Source organism: Balaenoptera acutorostrata, chromosome 12 (assembly GCF_949987535.1).
Source record: "Balaenoptera acutorostrata chromosome 12, mBalAcu1.1, whole genome shotgun sequence".
NCBI classification, from domain to species: Eukaryota; Metazoa; Chordata; class Mammalia; order Artiodactyla; family Balaenopteridae; genus Balaenoptera; species Balaenoptera acutorostrata.
The window spans coordinates 72,720,934-72,741,163 of NC_080075.1; the positions used below are offsets into that span (position 1 = coordinate 72,720,934).

The 20,230-nt window shown below is 43.2% G+C and overlaps 1 protein-coding gene across 1 annotated transcript; it reads left to right on the plus strand.

Moving 5' to 3' along the window:
- The first annotated feature begins 230 nt into the window (after positions 1-230).
- Positions 231-19,935, plus strand: PPM1G (protein phosphatase, Mg2+/Mn2+ dependent 1G). Its single transcript, XM_057557803.1, has 10 exons — positions 231-564; positions 14,616-14,685; positions 15,157-15,242; positions 15,586-15,718; positions 16,394-16,809; positions 17,397-17,531; positions 17,859-18,093; positions 18,479-18,608; positions 18,906-19,008; positions 19,326-19,935. Exons 1-10 carry the CDS (start codon positions 439-441, stop codon positions 19,530-19,532), a joined length of 1,641 nt encoding a protein of 546 aa, XP_057413786.1. The 5' UTR covers positions 231-438; the 3' UTR covers positions 19,533-19,935.
- Positions 19,936-20,230: the final 295 nt, after the last annotated feature.

Sequence of the window (20,230 nt, forward strand, 5' to 3'; positions counted from 1 at the left end):
GGCCGGGGTAGGGGAGCGGAGGCGGGGGACAGTGGGGGACGGTTGGGGACAGACACTGGCGAGGAACAACGTCCCACGCTGCCCCAAGGAGGCCGCGGCCGTTGGTGGGCGTGGCCGCGCCAATCTCGCGGGAGGGCGGTTGGGCGGGCCGTTGTCCCCGTGGGCGGGGCGAGTTGCTAAGGAAATGACTGCCCGCAGCGCCGCGCCGCGCCGCGCCGTCCGGGCGGGGTCTGAAGCGGCGCCGTTTCCGCTTCCGCTCCCTCTCTGCTCCGGTCCCGTTACCGCCTCCTGGGCCGCCTCGCGCCTTTCACCGGCACCTTGCGTTGGCCGCACAGCCGGGCCCGCTCCTGCCACGCGCGCACCCGGGGCTCCGGCTCCGGCGCCGGCACGGGTCGCGCTCCGTTCGCCTGCCCCTGAGGCCGCCGGTCAGCCGCCGCCATGGGTGCCTACCTCTCCCAGCCCAACACGGTGAAGTGCTCCGGGGACGGGGTCGGCACCGGCGCCTCGCGGCTGCCGCTGCCCTACGGCTTCTCCGCCATGCAAGGCTGGCGCGTCTCCATGGAGGTGAGGCGGGAGGGGCCCATAGGCTGACGGCTGTAGGGCGGGAACCTGACGGAGAAAGGGAGCCGGGGGGGGGGGATGGGGTCATCCCCGGGGAAGGGTCCGAATCGAGAGCCTGTGACCGCAGCGGCAAATTGGGGGGCGACAGCGAGAGCGGAGCCGGGGCCGAGAGGGAGCTGCCGGTGCTAGGAGACCGTGTGACGGTGGCCAGCTTGGCGGCGAGGGCTCGGCCATGTGGGGAGAGGCACCTTCCGCCCACTGACCGACCTCCCCGTGCCTTCGCGCCATCCTCTCGTGACAAACCAGCCCTCCAGGCTCGTAAACGGTGTGAGGTTTAATGTGGGAGTAAAGATGAAGAGAGGGACTATTTATCCATTGACTTTTGCTAGAGAGAGGCGGATAGATGTGAATGATTGTACTTAAAAATAAAAAGTGTGATGTGTGAGGCGTCTTTGGACGAGGAGTTTGACAGGAAAGGAAGCCAGGCAAATAGTCCGCTTCAAAATCTTAATATCTATATGCCTGGCCCTGGGCACCACATGTTAATTTCAGAGGTTTGACTTGACCTCCAAGAGTTGTCACTCGTTTGTATTCTTTCACGGCCTTTCTTGGCCTTTGGAAGCCTTGAACTGTGTCAGTCACTATAATTTCTTTTAAAATTATGCCTGATGTTTTTTTCTCACTCGGAATTTCTCTAAAACTTAGTAATTGTCATTTTACCTGTGCTTGTTGTAGCTTATAGTTTCCTTGATTTTCAGTCATTTCATCAACTTTTTTTTTTCTTAACCTACAGAGAACTGATTTTTCTTTTATAGAAAAATTTACTATCGATAAAAGGGAAAAATGGAAAAATTCTGGATAAAAAGGAGTAGTGTTGGGCAAATGGGTGTGAAACTACAAAGGAGAACAGAGAAAACTATGGTAGGAGGGAAAGGAAGAAAGACATGTGTAAGACGTGTTTTTGTGAAGAGTTTTGTGAGGTCTAGGCAGAGGAGCCAGGGAAATGCTCTATTATGCCTGGGATCGAAGGTTTATCCACTTACTAGGTGGGCTGCAGGTAACAGCCAAAAGTCTCCCTTGGGAATTTCTTCAAATCCCTCACTCCTCCCTGTGGTTAGCTCTGGAATGACAGTATAAACTTAAATGGTTTGTTCTCAGACTCAAATTTTATACCCACGGCAGACTTTATCATATGCTTAAAATCTCAGGAATGGAGAGGATCCTATATAGTTCATCTCACCACATTTTACAGCTCAAAAACCGACGCCCAGAGAGATTAGGATACTTGTGCCTTGGTGGAAAGAATCTGTAGGATGAAAATTGTTCAAGACCTATATACTACACACTGTTCTCATCTGTGTCATCCTGAAATAAAGCATTTATATTTCTCTATGGTGCACAGTATTGAGTTTACTGGGTGCTTGGTAAGTGTAATTGTCTGGCTGGTAGAAATATCTGGATGTAGCTTCGCTGTCAATCTGGGGTTTGGGTTAGTTGGTAATTTGGAGGTTCCAGTTCTATGGCATTTTCTGTTAATATTGTAAGATTTGAGGTGACTATCTCATGTCACAGTAAGGCTTTTCCTTTGGGTTTCTCATTCCATATTTTCCACTTTCCTCTCTGCTGTGGTTGTTCCACTTCTTTGTTACTCTTTCTAGTTTTCTTTATGAATTGAGTTGCTTGGATAATCAATTTTCCAAGTCTTTTGCCCAGTGATTCTGTACTGTTTGCTTCTTTGCAGGGCATTTCCCTTTATTTTTGGCTTCTCCTCTGGTAATTAGAACAGAACTGTTTTCATCAGGGGCTGTTTGGTTTGTAGAGATCTTGCTAGACTATTCCTTAGATCCTAATCTTCCTCCTGAGAGATAACCACTTAGGGTTTTAAAATCTTATTATGCGGTTTCTGAATTTCCCTTTGAATAGTTAAGTATACCCAATCAAATCTTCTTGAAGTCCTGTTTGGGATCCTGTTCTGCTGCATTGATACTTTTGCTTCTGGCTTTGTTTCCTTTCTCCCTGCAGTATAACATAGTTTCTTTGCTATGGCAAGAAAAGAACTGACTTCTAGCCTGTTGAGTGAATCTTACCTTTTCCGAAAGTGTACTCCTGTTCCTCTTAACCTTTAGGGCTGAATTTCACCAGTTTATTAATTCTATTGACCTTATTTGCCTGGTCCTAATGATTTAGTTGAGGTAAGTTTATCACACCCATACACATTATAAAGGTTACTGAAATCCTGACTGATGTATAGTCAGCCTTAGAGAGTACTGTTTTATCCCTTCTCTTGAGGCAAGAATGGCAACTATCAATAGCTGGCATTTTATACTTTCTGCCTCTCTCCAGCCCCTTTTGCTGTGGAACCAGGGTGTTTTGAGGAGGGGTAATCAAAATACCACAGTTGATGTTCCCTTCCCTTCTTCCTTCTCCATGGTTTGGAGGGACCCTCAAGCTGGTTGAGGTATGTATTTTGGGGGTTAACAGGTAGGTTGTGGAAGGGTGCCTGAGAAATATATATGGAAAGGCTCTGAGTTTCTGATGTCTAATGAGAAGTCCAATCTGAAAACAGTTTTAGTTGATGTAGTCTCAAAGAGACTAGAGTACTTTTAGTTTTTGGTTATGAGGTTCTGTGGAAGTGACAAAATTGCTTCCTGTGGGGAATTAGGATATATATATATATATATATATATATATATATATATATATATATATATATATATATGTGTGTGTATATATATATATATATATATATATATATATATATATATATATATCTTATATTTGTCCCTTTTAAGGGCAGCATCAATACCTAGAGTATAAATTTGAGTAGGCTAGCTGTTTATTGCCATATAGAAGCTGGCTTATTAGTGGTCACAGAGGGTCATCTAGAATTGAATGTAGATAATGTTGAGCAGAAAGTTCTTAAAGATACATGCATGATAGTTTCAATCATTATATTAATAGGGGAGATATAAAATGAGATACCACAAGCATGCTGTGGGGTTCCACTTGAGAGAGGGCATCTGAGGCTGAAGACCATTTATTGTTTGTACCTCAGATTAGTGTCTCATCTGTAGCTTAAAGCACTTTTTACTTACTGAACCAGATCAGAATTCCTTTGTCTAGGATACAGTTAAGCAACTTTCATAAAAGGGCATTCTTTTTGATCAGCATGCAGTTCCTATTCTTCACAATTCAAAGATAGCATGAAATGATATCAAATGCATGTCCATTAATATGGAGAAATTTTTTTCTACTATACTATTCCTTTGTAAGTTTTCAAGCAACTGTAAGTTACAGTCCAGTCAGAACTTATTTCTCAAGATTTCAAGAATATCTTACATTATTTCTGTTGCCCAATCCCCTAGCAGTTAATACTGCTTCTGAACCCCTGACCCTCTATTGGGTTACCATCTTGGAATTATACTTTGAGAGGTAAGGGCTTGAATTTGAATGTAGAAATTTGACAGATCTGATCAGTAGTTCTTGCCACTGTTAGCTGCCATTAAAATTGTGCTGTCTGGAAGCACAAATCTTTAGAACTGAAAGCATCACTGATGTTTAATGATACACTGTGAACTGAGTACCAATTCCAGTGGAGTTGTTTTCTGTTTCCCTCTAAGTCTAGTTCAGAGATGGAGTGTGTCAACTTTTAATCATGCATAGTACTTGAAAATGTATATACAGGTCCCTTTTTAAACAACTGTATCGAGATATAATTCAGGTACCATATCCATTTAAAGTGTACATTTCAATAGTTATTATACTCACAGAGTTGTGCCGCCATCACCACTATTAATTTTAGAACGTTTTCATCACCCGAAAAAGAAATATTGTAGCCATTATTAGTCACTCCCTATCCCCCCTCCTCTAACCCCTGGCAACCACTAATTTACATTATGTCTTATGGATTTGTTTATTCTGAACATTTCATATAAATATGTCACCTTTTATGTCTGGTTGCTTTTTACTAAACTATATATATATATATATATATATATATATATATATATATATTTAATTTATTTATTTTTGGCTGCGTTGCGTCTTCGTTGCTGCGCGCCGGCTTTTGCTAGTTGCAGTGAGCTGGGGCTACTCTTCATTGCAGTGCGCGGGCTTCTCATTGCGGTGGCTTCTCTTGTTGCAGAGCATGGACTCTAGGCACGCGGGCTTCAGTAATTGTGGCGTGCAGGCTCAATAGTTGTGGCTCGTGGGCTCTAGAGCGCAGGCTCAGTAGTTGTGGCACATGGGCTTAGTTGCTCCGTGGCATGTGGGATCTTCCCGGACCAGGGCTCGAACCCGTGTCCCATGCATTGACAGGAGGATTCTTAACCACTGCGCCGCCAGGGAAGCCCCTAAACAACATTTTTAAGGGTCATCCAGATTGTACCATGAATCAATCAGTACTTCATTCCTTTTTGTGACTGAATAATCTTCCATTGTATGCACATTTTGTTTATTCATCCATCAGTTGATGGTGGTTTGGACTTCCACGTTTTGGCTATTATGAATAATGGTGCTATGAATATTCATGTTCAGATTTTTGTGTGGAAATAAGTTTTATTTCTCTTGAGTATATTCCTAGGAGTAGAATTGCTGGGTCATATAGTAACTCCGCGTATAACATTTTAAGGAACTGCCTAACTATTTTCCAAAGTGGTTGCTCCATTTTACATTTCTACCAGCAGTATATGAGGGTGTCAGTTTCTCTACCTCCTCCCTACACCTGTTATCTTTTTTTTTTTCCTCCAGTTATAGCCATTCTGGTGGGTGTGAAATGGTATTTCATTGTAGTTTTGATTGTATTTCCGTGATGGCTAATGATGTTTGAGCATTTTTCCTTGTGCTTATTGGCCGTTTCTGTATCCTTGGAGAAATGGCTGTTCAGATCCTTTGTCCATTTTTTTTTTATTTGGCTATGCCGAGTAGCATGTGGGCATGCAGGATCTTAGTTCCCCAACCAGGGATCGAACCCGTGCTCCCCTGCAGTAGAAGTGCAGAGTCTTAACCACTGGACTGCCAGGGAAGCCCCTGTTGGTGTCCTTTGAAGCACAAAAGTTTTTAATTTTGATGAAGTCCAGTTTATCTGTTAAGAGTTTTATAGTTTTGGCTCTTACATTTAGGTCTGTGATCCATTTTGAGTTAATTTTTGTGTATGGTGTAAAGAAGGGTTCCAAGTTCAAACTTTTACATCTGGATATGTGTTCGTCCCAGCGTCGTTTGTTTTTGTTTTTTGTTTTTTTAGGTATTTATTTATTTATTTGGCTGCATCGGGTCTTAGTTGCAGCGTGTGGGCTTCTCTTTAGTTGTGGCGCATGGGCTCTAGAGCGCGTGGGCGTTGCAGCTCAGGGCTTAGTTGCCCCGCGGCATGTGGGATCTTAGTTCCCTGACCAGGGATCGAACCTGCATCCCCTTCATTGGAAGGCAGATTCGTAACCACTGGACCACCAGGGAAGTCCGCATCATTTGTTAAGAAGCGTATTCTTTTCCCTTTCTGAATTATCTTGGCATCATTGTTTAAGATCAATTGACCATAAATATGAGGGTTTATTTCTGGACTCTTAATTCCATTCCATTGATCTATGTACCACACTGTCTTGGTTACTATAGCTTTGTGGTTTTGAAGTTGGGAAGTACAAGTCTTCCAGCTTTGTTCTTTTTCTTGTTTCTTCTTTTCTGAGTCCCTCGTATTTCCATATGAACTTTAGGATCAGCTTGTCAGTTTCAGTACAAAAGGCATCTGGGATTTTGATAGGAATTGCTCTGAATTTGTAGATCTATTAATGAGTATTACTATCTTAATGATATTAAGTCTATAGTTTTCTTGCGATGTCTGTCTGGTTTTGGTATCAGGATAATACTGGCCTCATAGAATGAGTTGGGAAGTGTCACCCCGTCTTCTGTACTTTGGAAGAGTTTGTGAAGAATTGCTATTAATTAGTCTTTAAATATTTGGTAGAACTCACCAGTGATGCCATCTGACACTGGGCTTTTCTTTGTAGGAAGTTTGTTTGTTTGGTAAGATACACATAACATAAAATTTACCATCTTAACCATTTAAAACGTGCAGTTCAGTAGCGTTAAGTAAATTCACATTGTTGTGCAACCAGTCTCCAGAATTCTTTTCATCTTGCAAAACTGAAACTCTATACCCATTGAACCACTCCCCATTCCCCCTTCCCCCAGCCCCTGACAACCACTGTTCTACTTTCTGTCTCTATGAATTTGACTACTCTGGGTACCTCATATAAAGACAGATTTGTCTTTATGACTGGCTTATTTCACATAGCAAAATGTCCTCAACGTTCATCCATGTTATAGCATGTGTCAGAATTTCCTTTCTTTTTAAGGCTTAATGATGTTCCTTTGTATGTATATACCACATTTTGTTTATCCATTCATCTGTTGATGAACACGTGGGTTTTTTTACTTTTTGGCTCTTGTGAACAAAGCTGCTATGAACATGGGTGTGTAAATATCTCTTTGAGACCCTAATGGGAAGCTTAAGATCAAGGTGTCTGGAGAGGGCCCACTTCTTGGTTCATAGTGGCTGTGTTTTAGCTGTGTCCTCACAAGGCAGAGGACCTCTCTGGGGTCTTTTATAAGGGCACTAATTTCATTCATGAGGGCTCCTCCCTCATGACTTAATTGCCTCCCAAAGGCCCTACCTCCAAATACCATCACTTTGGCCCTGAAGTTTCAACATAGGAATGTTAGGAAGACACAAAACATTCAGTCCATAGCACAGTGGTAATACATGCATATAATTTTAAAAGTCAGACAGTAATACATGACTTTTTTTTTTAATAAATTTTTATTTATTTATTTATTTATTTATTTAATTTATTTTTGCTGTGTTGGGTCTTAGTTTCTGTGCGAGGGCTTTCTCTAGTTGCGGCAAGCGGGGGCCACTCTTCATCGCGGTGCACGGGCCTCTCACTGTCGCGGCCTCTCTTGTTGCGGAGCACAGGCTCCAGACGCGCAGGCTCAGTAGTCGTGGCTCACGGGCCCAGTTGCTCCGTGGCATGTGGGATCTTCCCAGACCAGGGCTCGAACCCGTATCCCCTGCACTGGCAGGCAGATTCTCAACCACTGCGCCACCAGGGAAGCCCAATACATGACTTTTTAAAACCAAAAATGTAGTTCCCTTTCCAACCACCTTCAAAAGTTTTATCTTGAATTGCAAAGATTTAGATAAATTTAAGTATCATAAATCTAAATGATTGATCAAGTGACACAGGAGCCTTTGTGGATGTATTTGTAACCTTAGGAAATTGACATCAGGAAAGATAACCAGGTCTTTATTAATAGCAGATCCACTGGTGTCTAGAAGGTCAGAAGGGGCTGTGTGATATATAATTTAGTAAGGCAAGACCTAAGAGCCCTTATTCAGGTGATCTGTGTATTCTGCATCATTTCTTTCATACCATCTCAGTGGTTATTGTGTTATGATACAACTTTAGGTTTTGGGTAGTAAATGAAGGAGGAGGTATCCCTAAGATATTTGTTCTGAGGCAGCTGGGAACTCACCATCATAAGCAAACATCCTGCTGTGTTACAAAACATACTGTTAGGCCCCAGCGCTGTAAAGAAATTTAAGACAATCTGTTTTCATGCTGTTTTGGACCTAGGACTCCCTTTTCCCCTATGGAATGTTGGATAACAATACAAGATAGCATATGCTGAATGCCAAATTATTGGTAGAAGCAATAAATGTTAAGAGTTCGGGTGGGGAATGATCACAGAGTATTGGTGTGATGAAGAAATATCTCTTGGAGGTGGTGAGACTAACTGGACCTTTAGGAAAGAGTATAAATGGTAACAAATGGGGAGGAGGAAAGTGGGAGAAGAAAAAGTATTAGAAGAAAGGATAGGAGGAAAGACTGAAGCGGGCATATTTACTACTTTGCTGGGGTAGGGTGTTCAGTATCAAGAGTGTCAAGAGTAGTTTCTTTTGGGGAATGGTATGAGTTAAAGAGACTAGGTTATGGAGATGGATAGGAATGATTACTGAGTGCCTTAAATTGCCAGTAACTTGTATGGAATTAATCTAATGCAGTAGAGTCCATTGAAGGGCCTAGCAATAAAATGTTATATAAGGGAGATTAATCTGGCAGCTGGATGTATGTAGGCTGGATTACAGGGGGCAGAGAGTAGAGATGGGAGAGGAGTTAAAATACCATTAAGAATAAAGTAATCCAGGATCACAGTTATGAGGGAAAAGTCAGCAGGACTCAGTAGTGGTTGGTGGAAGACAGCCAGGAAGTCAAGGAGGACTGATATTAGGTGTTGCCTAGGAGAGTTAAGATTCCATTGACAGAAATAAGACATGTAGGGGAAGCTTTGATTTTTTTGGAGACTGCTAAGTTCCTGTTTACATATGTTAAGTTTGAGGTGGAGAAGGGATATCCTGTAGAAACAGGCAATTGGAAGTATAGAACTACAGTTCTTCACAGAACCCAAGAGAACTTTTGAGAAAGCTGACATGGTTTGTACTATTTAATTACATACAGCGGTTGGGGAGAATGAAGCCTGCAAAATGGCTATTGGGATTGCTGTTATAGTGATTGCCTGCTTCGTGAAGTATGATCTTGAAGGAGAAGGGTTTGAGTTTAAGAGGAAATGTTAATCTAGAAAGAGAGGAGAGGGACTTCCCTGGTGGCAGTGGTTAAGAATCCACCTGCCAATGCAGGGGACACGGGTTCAAACCCTGAGCCGGGAAGATCCCACATGCCGCGGAGCAGCTAATCCCGTGTGCCACAACTACTGATCCTGCACTCTAGAGCTCGTAAGCCACAACTACTGAGCCCACGTGCCACAGCTACTGAAGCCTGCACACATAGAGCCAGTGCTCCGCAGCAAGAGAAGCCACCGCAGTGAGAAGCCCACTTGACACAACTGGAGAAAGCCTGCGAGCAGCAACGAAGACCTAACGTAGCCAAAAATAAATAAATAAATTTATTAAAAAAGAGAGAGGAGAAATATTGCTTCTGAGGCAGAAGTGAAGGAGATGTTAGATACAGCTATGGAGAAATTTTGAGTTAGAATAGGGAAGATGAGGTAGATCTTGAAATAAGACCTTGATCTAAGTAAAGTAAGAGGTTAGCTCATCTGCTATGAGTGAAAGGAAAATAACATTGAGAGCTTGAATAATGTGGGAAAGGTTTGTGACTGACTGTGGTTAATATATTTAAGAGTCAATGCAGAATAGAGAAAAAAGTGCTAAATGGAAGTAGTCACCACAATCAACATGATTTCATGACATTTTATGACTAGCGATACTTAGTGGCTCGGATTCAAGTGTGAAGAAAGCATTTGGTCGGGTTATACAAGGTTGGATGAGTTTTTCTAGATTGCTAAGAGACAGAGTTGAAATATGCAATACTTAGCTCTGACTCAGAAAAGGACAGAGAGACAGACAAAGGTAAAGGTATGGAAGCTATGATTGAAGATATAAGGGGGAAATTGAAGTGCTTAGAGAAAGTAGAGCAGTTCCAAGTGATATAGATCCAAAACCTCACCAAGAAGTGGAGGAGAAGGTAATGTGGAGTGGTTCTAGTAACTGAGACCTCGAGGTATAAGATGAATCTTTATTGTGGGCATTCCTCTTTGAGACAAAGGATAGAGAAGACAAATGTGAACCAGGTACTAAATTTCAGAGCAGAATATGTATACTTATATATTACGTTCCAGTTTACAAAGAATTTTTACATGTTTTACATCAGCATCATGATAGTCCTGTGATGATACGAGTAATGTAGATATTCTTATTCCATACTATAGAGGGTAAAATTGAGGCACATCAATAGATAGCTGACCAGAGATCACACAATATATGGTAGCTTGGCAGCTTAAGGACAATCATAGGTTTCTTTTGTTGTGGTCATTATTCAGAATGGAACGATATGGCTAATTGTATAAAAATAAAAATCTTGAAAAGTAGGATATAATTATTACTCAGATTTCACCCTCCACTAAGTTTGATGTGTGATCTTAGACTTCTAACATATACATAGATACTTTATTTTTTGCTTTTTATCACAATATATTGTGAACTCATTTGTAAATGAATACATTTTCATCATTTCTAAGAGCTGCATATATTCCATTGGAGGGATATACTGTTTGTAATCTAATCTATTCATGGAAATTTAGATGGTTATAATTATTTTTTATTATAAGTAATGCTGTAATGAACATTCTTCATATCTTTGTTTCCTTGTGTCAGTACTCCCATAAAATAAACTTTTAGAAGTCAAATTACTAGATCAAAAGACATGCACATTGTGGTACATATTACCAAATTGCCCTCCAGGAAAACTAGTAATTTATATTCCTGTTTGATCAGAGTACATGAGAATGTGTTTTTATCTTCACTCTTATTATTACTGGATACTATTAATCTTTTTCATCATTCTCATTTGCACAAAAGGATAATTCCTTGGTTTTTTAATGTTTATTTCTTTGATTACTATTGAGGTTAAATATTTTTTCCTGTGTTCACTGTTGCTAGATCTGCTTCAAAGTCACATGATCTTGTGAGGAACAGATGAGAAGTCAAAAAGATTTTTTTAAATAGAGGTGTGGGTTCAAAAGAGATAGTACACCAACCTAAATGTCCATCAACAGATGAATGGATAAAGAAGATGTGACACATATATACAATGGAGTATTACTCAGCCATAAAAAGAAACGAAACTGAGTTATTTGTAGTGAGGTGGATGAACCTAGAGTCTGTCATACAGAGTGAAGTAAGAAAGAGAAAAACAAATACCGTATGCTAACGCATATATATGGAATCTAAAACAAAACAGAAAAATGGTACTGATGAACCTAGTTACAGGGCAGGAATAAAGAGGTAGACATAGAGAATGGACTTGGGAACATGGGGTGGGAGGGGGAAGCTGGGGCAAAATGAGAGTAGCATCGACATATGTACACTACCGAATGTAAAATAGTTGGCTGGTGGGAAGCAGCAGCATAGCACAGGGAGATCGGCTCGATGCTTTGCGATGACCTAGAGGGGTGGGATAGGGAGGATGGGAGGGAAGCTCAAGAGGGAGGGGATATGGGGACATGTGTATGCATATGGCTGATTCACTTTGTTGTGCAACAGAAACTAACACAGTATTGTGAAGCAATTATACTCCAATAAAGATCTATTTAAAAAAAAAAAAGATGATACAGCTGTGATTTAGAGTGCGTTACAGGACAGAGAAAGACCAGTTGATTCTCTTGTTCCACTGGGAAGCAGTGGACAGGAAGAGTGCTCCTCTCTCATCTACCAAAAAAGTGAAATTAGTTGGACCAGCCTCTCAAATTTTAGCATATATTGAGTCTTTTTAAAAAGACATTTCATCTACTTTTGAAAAAGTAAACATTCCCATGCTTAAGTCTTGCTCCCATCAGTCTGTCTGCGCCCTCATGCCCTCCCACAGTTTACTTTTATTAGTTTTCTGTGTGTCCTTGTAGTATTAAAGTATGAGAAGACAAATGTCTATTCCTATGCTCCTGCCTATACAGAAAGCAGCTTACTAAATATATCATTATGCACTTTGTTTTATTTAACAAAATATCTTGGAGATCTTCCATGGATTTTTTGTGTGTGTGTGTTTTGTTTTTTGGTTTTTTTTAAGGAAAGCAATATTTGTGGATCTCCAGTATTCACTAAAATGTTTTTAATGTAATGTTACTTATATGTGTACAAACATAGAACTGGACATAAATTACATGCCAACAAACCAAACTACAAAATCAACAGAATTAAAATCAACATTAATGTGACACAACTGTTTTGCTGAAACTAATCAGACACTCACAGCATGACCAAGGTAGTGACGGCTGAGGTACAGTTTCTTATGGGTTTAGCATACCTGTGCTATACTGTATCCCATGCCGATTCTCTCACTGCTTTTGTCATCTAACCCATCCCTTCTCACTTTTTCTTTATTTCATAGCACTACCATCTTTCTATGTGAATTATGCCATCATTCTATATGATTTACCTATTTACTGTGTTTGTTGTCTGTATTCCTCACTAGAATATAAGTGTTTTATGAAGTGTGGGTCTTTATTTTGTTCACTGATACATCCTGAGCACCCAGAACACATACTAGCACATAATGGATACTCAGATATTTGATGAATGAATGAATGAACAAATGAATTCTTAGGCACATTAAAGTCTGAGAACCACTGTAGAGGATGCTGTGGTAAAAGACAATCATAAAAGGCAAGAAAGTGCTAAGATGTTGGTGATAGGAGAGGAAGGCCCAGTAAGATAAACCCTGGTCTAGAGGGATGGGAGGTCAGTGTGGCTGGTGAGAGAGCGGTTGGAAGAGGGAGAGAGGCAGAAGATGACCTTTGGTGTGTGGTGTTCTTCTAGATCCTGGGGATGAGGCTAAGAGGCAGTCGTGTCAATGGCCATAGATAGGCCATCAAAGGCCTTCTGTGGACGCCCATTAGCTTCTGGGGCACTTTCTCCTGGAGACAATCAGAGGGAAATACAAGAAAGAGTAGCTCCTTTTCAGTGCTCTCCTTCCCTACTTTTAAAACCCTAAGTTTTTGTTTTTTTGGTTTTTTGTTTTATTTATTTTTGGCTGAGTTGGGTCTTCTTTGCTGTGCGTGGGCTCTCTATAGTTGCGGTGCGCGGGCTTCTCGTTGCGGTGGCTTCTCTTGTTGCGGAGCACGGTCTCTAGGTGTGTGGGCTTCAGTAATTGCGGCACACAGGCTCAGTAGTTGTGGTGCACGGGCTTAGTTGCTCCGCGGCATGTGGGATCTTCCCGGCCCAGGGATCAAACCCGTGTCCCCTGCCTTGGCAGGCGGATTCTCAGCCACTGCGCCACCAGGGAAGCCCCCTAAGTTTTATATTCTAGACTTGTATAATGAAGGAATAGTCTTATTTTAGTGACAACAGAACTACTACACCCAGGTCTCCTGACTATTAATATAATTAGAAATGTTTAAATACTAATACCTGAAAGACAAAGGAGAACTATTAACTTTACTAATTAATCAAAGTAAATAGCTAATTATATCCTTTTTGTCTGTAGAGAATACCTGAAAGGAAGGTTGGGTTGTTTTCCAAGATGGGGCAGGGTAAGCGGCGGTACCCTTTTATCTAGGTCTGACAGTCTTGCCTGAACTTTGGCTTAGCCAGTAATATTAGTTTGGGGTGGCAGTGTTATTAATAGAAGAATTTGATCAAGCCCAGCCTCCCAAATAAAATGTTCGTGTAGCAGGACCATTGCAAATTTCTCTTCAGGTGTGCTGTGCCTTCAGAGTTAAATGGTATCTCAGTTCCAGCTGGGGATAGGAGATGGGATGGCTGATTTAATGGGGCATTGTAAATTCCACTGTGTGTAGTTTAATAACTATTTGTTGGAAAGATATTCTTTTGTAAATATATCCTCCGCCTAGCCTTGGGGGTAACTTCTTAAATGAGTTAAACTTTAAGAGAAAAGGGGAGTAATTTGTTTAGATGGTGGTTTTTGGGGGGTGGGGAGTATTAAGTGTATGTAGCTTTACCAATTTCTAGTGCTTTCACTCCGGCTGTCTTAGGATTCTCCTAGAAACTTTTTAGGTCGGTAATGCCCTCAGGTCGCTTTTTGCTATCTTCCCTAACATTTTCTTCCTTTAAGTTCACTGATTCATAGAATGGGTCTGGAAGTGACTTTAAAGATCCTTTATTCTGGTGCTTCCCATAGTTGCCACAAATCCAAAAGGGTCAGATCTAGAGTTCCAGCAGCCAAACATTCTGCCATCTGGACTGAGATCTCCTAGGCTAAGGCTGCTAGACTGCAGAGGTAGTGACCTGATTCATCTCTTTCCCTTCTTCCCTCCCTCCTTCCTTTCCTTTCTCCCCCTCCCTTCCTTTCTCCCTCCTGTGTACTGTTCTTATTTATCATCCCATCCTCCTTTCTTATTTCTAGGCCATATAGGTCAGCCAGGGAAAGGTTAGTGCGATTAAGGTGTGAAGGCAATCCTTAATGACCTGAGGTGCACAAGGAAGAATACCCTTTGACCTTAAGAAATGATGATTATGCTCTTTTTCCTAGGATGCTCACAACTGTATTCCTGAGCTGGACAGTGAGACAGCTATGTTTTCTGTCTACGATGGACATGGAGGTAACTTTAGCAGATCATATGGTAACATTCTAGGACCCCACTTCCAGGTCCTTTGTTCTTTTACTTTCCAGGGTTCTGGTCCTCAGATATAATTTCCTGCCTAGTTCTGTTTTTCTCTATTCTGCCATTCTTCCTTCCCAGGAGGATAGTGCATTGGTTCTTAATCTCGCCAGGCCTTGTTTTAATCCAAGAAGCCTCTTCCTACATTAGCATTTATCTCTTTTTCACTGAAAACTAAGTATACAGGCGAGAAAAGACATGGGCTATATTTATATAGCCCTGAGAGAGGTGATGGTGAAATCCATTTTCTTGGTCAGAACTTCCCAAAACATTGTCTTTTAAATAGGTTTCAGTTGTGCTAAGATATTCATCTTCTCAATCCTTGGGGTTCACTCTAGAATGGTGTGCTGATATTATATCACTTTCTGTGTGTGCGAAGCTATGCTCTGGGTGACTTTACCTTTGTTCTAGGGGAGGAAGTTGCCTTGTACTGTGCCAAATATCTTCCTGATATCATCAAAGATCAGAAGGCCTACAAAGAAGGCAAGCTACAGAAGGTCTGTCTTCCCACACTGTTCATTCTCCATTTCTGCAGACTTTCCCTTTTTTTCCAGTCCTTGGCTTTTCCTTTTTCATTGCCACCCAGCTTCTTCTTACTGTATTTCTTAAAGAATTCCGGACCTAAAATGAGCTTATTCCCACTTGATCCTTTTTAGAGCTACCTTATTGATTCCTAAGTCTCTAAACTGTTTTTTTATTTGTCTGTGAGTGTCTCACAGCTTGGTGGATCACACTCTAATTTGCATCTCATCCTCATGCCCAGGCTTGTGTATAGGCAGTTCATTTTGTACCCACATACTTCTTCCTGCACTTGCCTCATACTAGTCTGATTATATTCAGGCTTTGGAAGATGCCTTCCTGGCTATCGATGCCAAACTGACCACTGAGGAAGTCATTAAGGAGCTGGCACAGATTGCAGGGCGACCCACTGAGGATGAGGATGAAAAAGAAAAAGTAGCTGATGAAGATGATGGTGAGTGTGGCATCTTTTGTTTGAGAGGAAATTGGCATATTAAAGAACTGTTCTTTAATACATATTAGTTGTGTGTCAATTCTGAAAGATGGCTTCCTAGGGACCTGGGAAATCCTCATGTTAAAGAATCTCCTGTACTACAGGTGGTTATGAAAAGGAGAGAGAGGATTAACCTTTGTTGAGTTCACAGTGTTGTAAGCATTTTTATATACATCATCTTTTGTCATTGCAATTGGGTCTTTTTGGTTCATTTTAATGTTTATGTGATTTTTTTTTAAGACTGGAGCTGCCTTTAGCCATAGCAGCCAGTCATTAAGCCTGAGCCCTAGGCCTGGACTAGTAGCATTGTGGACTTCCTGGGTCCTCAGCCAGGTTAGGGTTTCCACCTTACCAATAAAAAATGAGAGGCGATAGGGAACACATATAGTAACTAGTATTCCTTTGACTAAGAAGGGAGTGCAAGACAAAGACCAAAGGAAGTCTCTGGAGGCTGATGTTACTTGAGGAAAAGGGAGCAAAGGGCTGTTCTTCTGAGATTTGATAAGTGACAGGAGCCTTAGGAGTGGGAGGCGGTGGGGAAGTTGGAACTCAGGTTGCAAGGGCTGTGGAGGTAGTTAAGGGACTGATGCCATGAGGAGTCTGGCGTGGGGTGCTGATGTAGCCTCTCCCCTGCAGTGGACAATGAGGAGGCTGCACTGCTGCATGAAGAGGCTACCATGACTATTGAAGAGCTGCTGACACGCTACGGGCAGAACTGTCACAAGGGTGCTCCCCACAGCAAATCTGGAGCTGGGACAGGCGAGGAACCAGGGTCCCAGGGCCTCAATGGGGAGGCAGGACCTGGGGACCCATCTAGGGAAACTTCTTCAGAGGAAAATGGCCCCACAGCCAAGGCTCACACGGGCCTTTCCTCCAACTCGGAATGTGGGACTGAGGCAGGCCAAGGTGGGGAGCCTGGCACTCCCACTGGTGAGGCTGGGCCTTCCTGCTCTTCAGCCTCCGACAAGCTGCCTCGAGTTGCTAAGTCCAAGTTCTTTGAGGACAGTGAGGATGAGTCAGATGAGGCGGAGGAGGAGGAGGAAGACAGCGAGGTAAGGGCCCAGTGGGGGCAGATAGACGTTGAAGTTGTAGAGAGGGCCTGGTTGGTCACCGTGCATAGCTTTCTACTCTTTTCTGTCTCCTATTTTGACATCATCCCCCACCTACAGTCTAAGCTTTTTTAAAATTCATTATCTCCACCAACACGGGTACCATTAGCCCTCTTAACCTCTTCCTTTGTTGACATTATAACAAACAGATCTAGTTCTGGCCTTTCAGAGTCTGTCTCCTAGAGAGCGAAGAAGAAGTTGGTGGTTATTACTTTGGATATGTGGGTGTTTCTTTTTCTGGGCAACTTATTTTCTGGTCATGTTGCCTGGAAGGTGCTTTTGGCTAGCAGCTCTGGCCTTCCCCGAGGTTTCCTGCTAGTGACCGCTGAACCTAGTTCAGGATATTAGTTATATCCATCCTAGTCCTCTCCCCCGTCCTCCACATTTTTCCATCATGATCATATATTTGCATCTTTCAGTGTTTTAAGGATCTATGTTCAGTCAGGGCCTGTTGGTTCTGAGTGTGAGTTGGGGGGAGGGGGCAAGGAGGTCATCTCAGTCCCAGTAGCCTGGGATTGTCCCTCTGGCAGGAATGCAGTGAGGAAGAAGATGGCTACAGCAGTGAAGAGGCAGAGAATGAGGAAGACGAGGATGACACTGAGGAGGCTGAAGAGGATGAGGAAGAAGAGGAGATGATGGTGCCTGGGATGGAAGGCAAAGAGGAGGTGTGTGGGGAAAGGAGGGCAATGAGTCTGGAAAGCCAAGAGGCCAAGTGTGAATTCTCTGATTTTGATTTTGGGAGAAGGGTGCCCTTCCTATCTTAGCACTGAAGTCATGGTCATGGAGGGATTTACTCTGCAAGGGGAATTAGGCCTTTTGGGTAGAATTATCTCAGAAAAGGGCGAGAGCATGCTATATCTGGAAAGATTAAATCTATGCTCCTCCTGTCTGTTAAAGTGCTCTTGGTGGTCCTAGTGAGATGAGAAGACATAGGGGAATGATTAGAGCTGGTGTCCAGAAGCTCCCATGATGGTCCCTTTCTTCCTTTTAAGCCTGGCTCTGACAGTGGTACAACAGCGGTGGTGGCTCTGATACGAGGGAAGCAGTTGATTGTAGCCAATGCAGGAGACTCCCGCTGTGTGGTGTCTGAGGCTGGCAAAGCTTTAGACATGTCCTATGACCACAAACCGGAGGATGAAGTGGAGCTAGCACGCATCAAGAATGCTGGTGGCAAGGTCACCATGGATGGGCGAGTCAATGGTGGCCTCAACCTCTCCAGAGCCATTGGTAAGGGCCAAGAAACTATGGGAAAAACTTCTGGGGTCTTGTTCTCTGTTCCAGACTACCTATAGCAAACTTTAATCTTCATGGCCTTTTTATCTTTCCAAGTATTTTTGTATCTACTACCTATGTCCCTTAATCATCTCTATGAAATAGGTAAAATAGGTATCATTTCTAGATGATGAAAAAACAGGTTAGTGACTGACCTAAGGTTCAGCAACCCAAAGATAGGGTTGAAACCAGAAAAACTAGACCTCACTTCTCCATTCCACTAGATTATGGAACTTTGTAAAGAAGGGAAATAAATGGCAGGGTTTGACTGGCCTCAAACACAAATCTGTGCGAAGTGCTCAAACTACTTACTCATCAACCATCCATTCCTTTACTTCAGGAGACCACTTCTACAAGAGAAACAAGAACTTGCCACCTGAGGAGCAGATGATTTCGGCCCTTCCTGACATCAAGGTGCTGACTCTCACTGACGATCACGAATTCATGGTCATTGCCTGTGATGGCATCTGGTAAGCACTGGCGGAACACCCTAAAATTCCCTTTTTTCCCCTGCAGCATTACTTCTCTTCTAGGGCTCTGAGCTGCTTTATCTTCCTTCTAATGGCTGTAGTCAGCCCCTTTTCTCAGGCTGCTCTAGAATTAGAGCCTAGATAGGCAGCAGCTTGGTGTCAAGACCCCCAAGCCTAAGGCAAAGCTGAGAAAAGTCTCTGTGGGTGTTTACGTTGGCCTGAGCCATCTGTGACCTCTATCCTCTACTCTGCCTTGCTGGGACTAAAGAAGATTCTTACTGTTGTTTTTGACCCCAGGAATGTGATGAGCAGCCAGGAAGTTATAGACTTTATTCAATCGAAGATCAGCCAGCGTGATGAAAATGGGGAGCTTCGGTTATTGTCATCCATCGTGGAAGAGGTAAGTCCCAGGGTAGAGGAGAGAGGGTGTCTGGTCTGTGTATCCAAGGTTTTCTCTTTTGGCCTGAGTTAAGACCAGAGCCTGGGAGTATCACTAATTACTGACAGATACTAAACTCTGACTAGAAAGTTTCACTTTCCCTCATTTCCCTGACTTATCCTTATGCCTCATGCACTAGCAAGTGGCCTGTTTTGTGACACCTGTTGCCCGTTCCCCTCCTTCTGCCACCCTGTCTCAGCAAGGCCAGCCCTTTGAGACTTTAGGTTCCCAGGAAGGTTTTCAAACCCTGAAGCTGAGCTACCCCATCCCTTTTGTAGCTGCTGGATCAGTGCCTGGCACCAGACACTTCTGGGGACGGTACAGGATGTGACAACATGACCTGCATCATCATTTGCTTCAAGCCCCGAAACACAGCAGCGCTTCAGCCAGAGAGTGGCAAGCGGAAACAGGAGGAGGTGCTCTCTACTGAGGAGGCTGAAGAAAATGGCAACAGTGACAACAAGAAGAAGGCCAAGCGGGACTAGCGGTTGTCCAGACCCCTGCCCACCTAGACTGTTTTCTGAGCCCTCCAGACTGAGACTGAGTTTTGTCTTTTTCCTTTAGCCTTAGCAGTGGTTATGAGGTGTGCAGGGGGAGCTGGGTGGCTTTGCTCAGCCCATTCCAAAGAGGGCTCTCCCTCCACACAGCAGCCTGGGAGCCTCTGCTGTCCTCCCCAGCCGCCTCCTTGCTCCTTGGGGCTCATCACCGGTTCTGTGCCTGTGCTCTGTTGTGTTGGAGGGAAGGACTGGTGGTTCTGGTTTTTACTCTGTGAACTTTATTTAAGGACATTCTTTTTTATTGGCGGCTCCATGGCCCCCAGCCGCTTGTACCCGCTCTCTGTTGTACACTTTCAGTCAACACTTTTTCAGACTAAAGGCCAAAACCTAATCGTGCCCATGGTGTCCTTTTTTTCTCTGCTGCCATTCTGTCCAGACCACCCACCCAGGATGCCCTGGCTCCATAGTTGGCCCCCAGCAGTAGCATCGACCTAGCCCTTCCCTGTGTGGGTGGTGTGTTTGTGTATGGTGTGTGTGTGTGCGAGTGTGTGTGTGTGCGCGCGCGTGCGCGTACCTGCCCACCTACCTGCCTGCCTGTGATGTGTGAGACTCAGGGAGAGGGGGGCCGGGTACGGTAACTCCCTGAGCCGCTGGCAGCCTGGCCTGGCGTCGCGGCTCATCCTCAC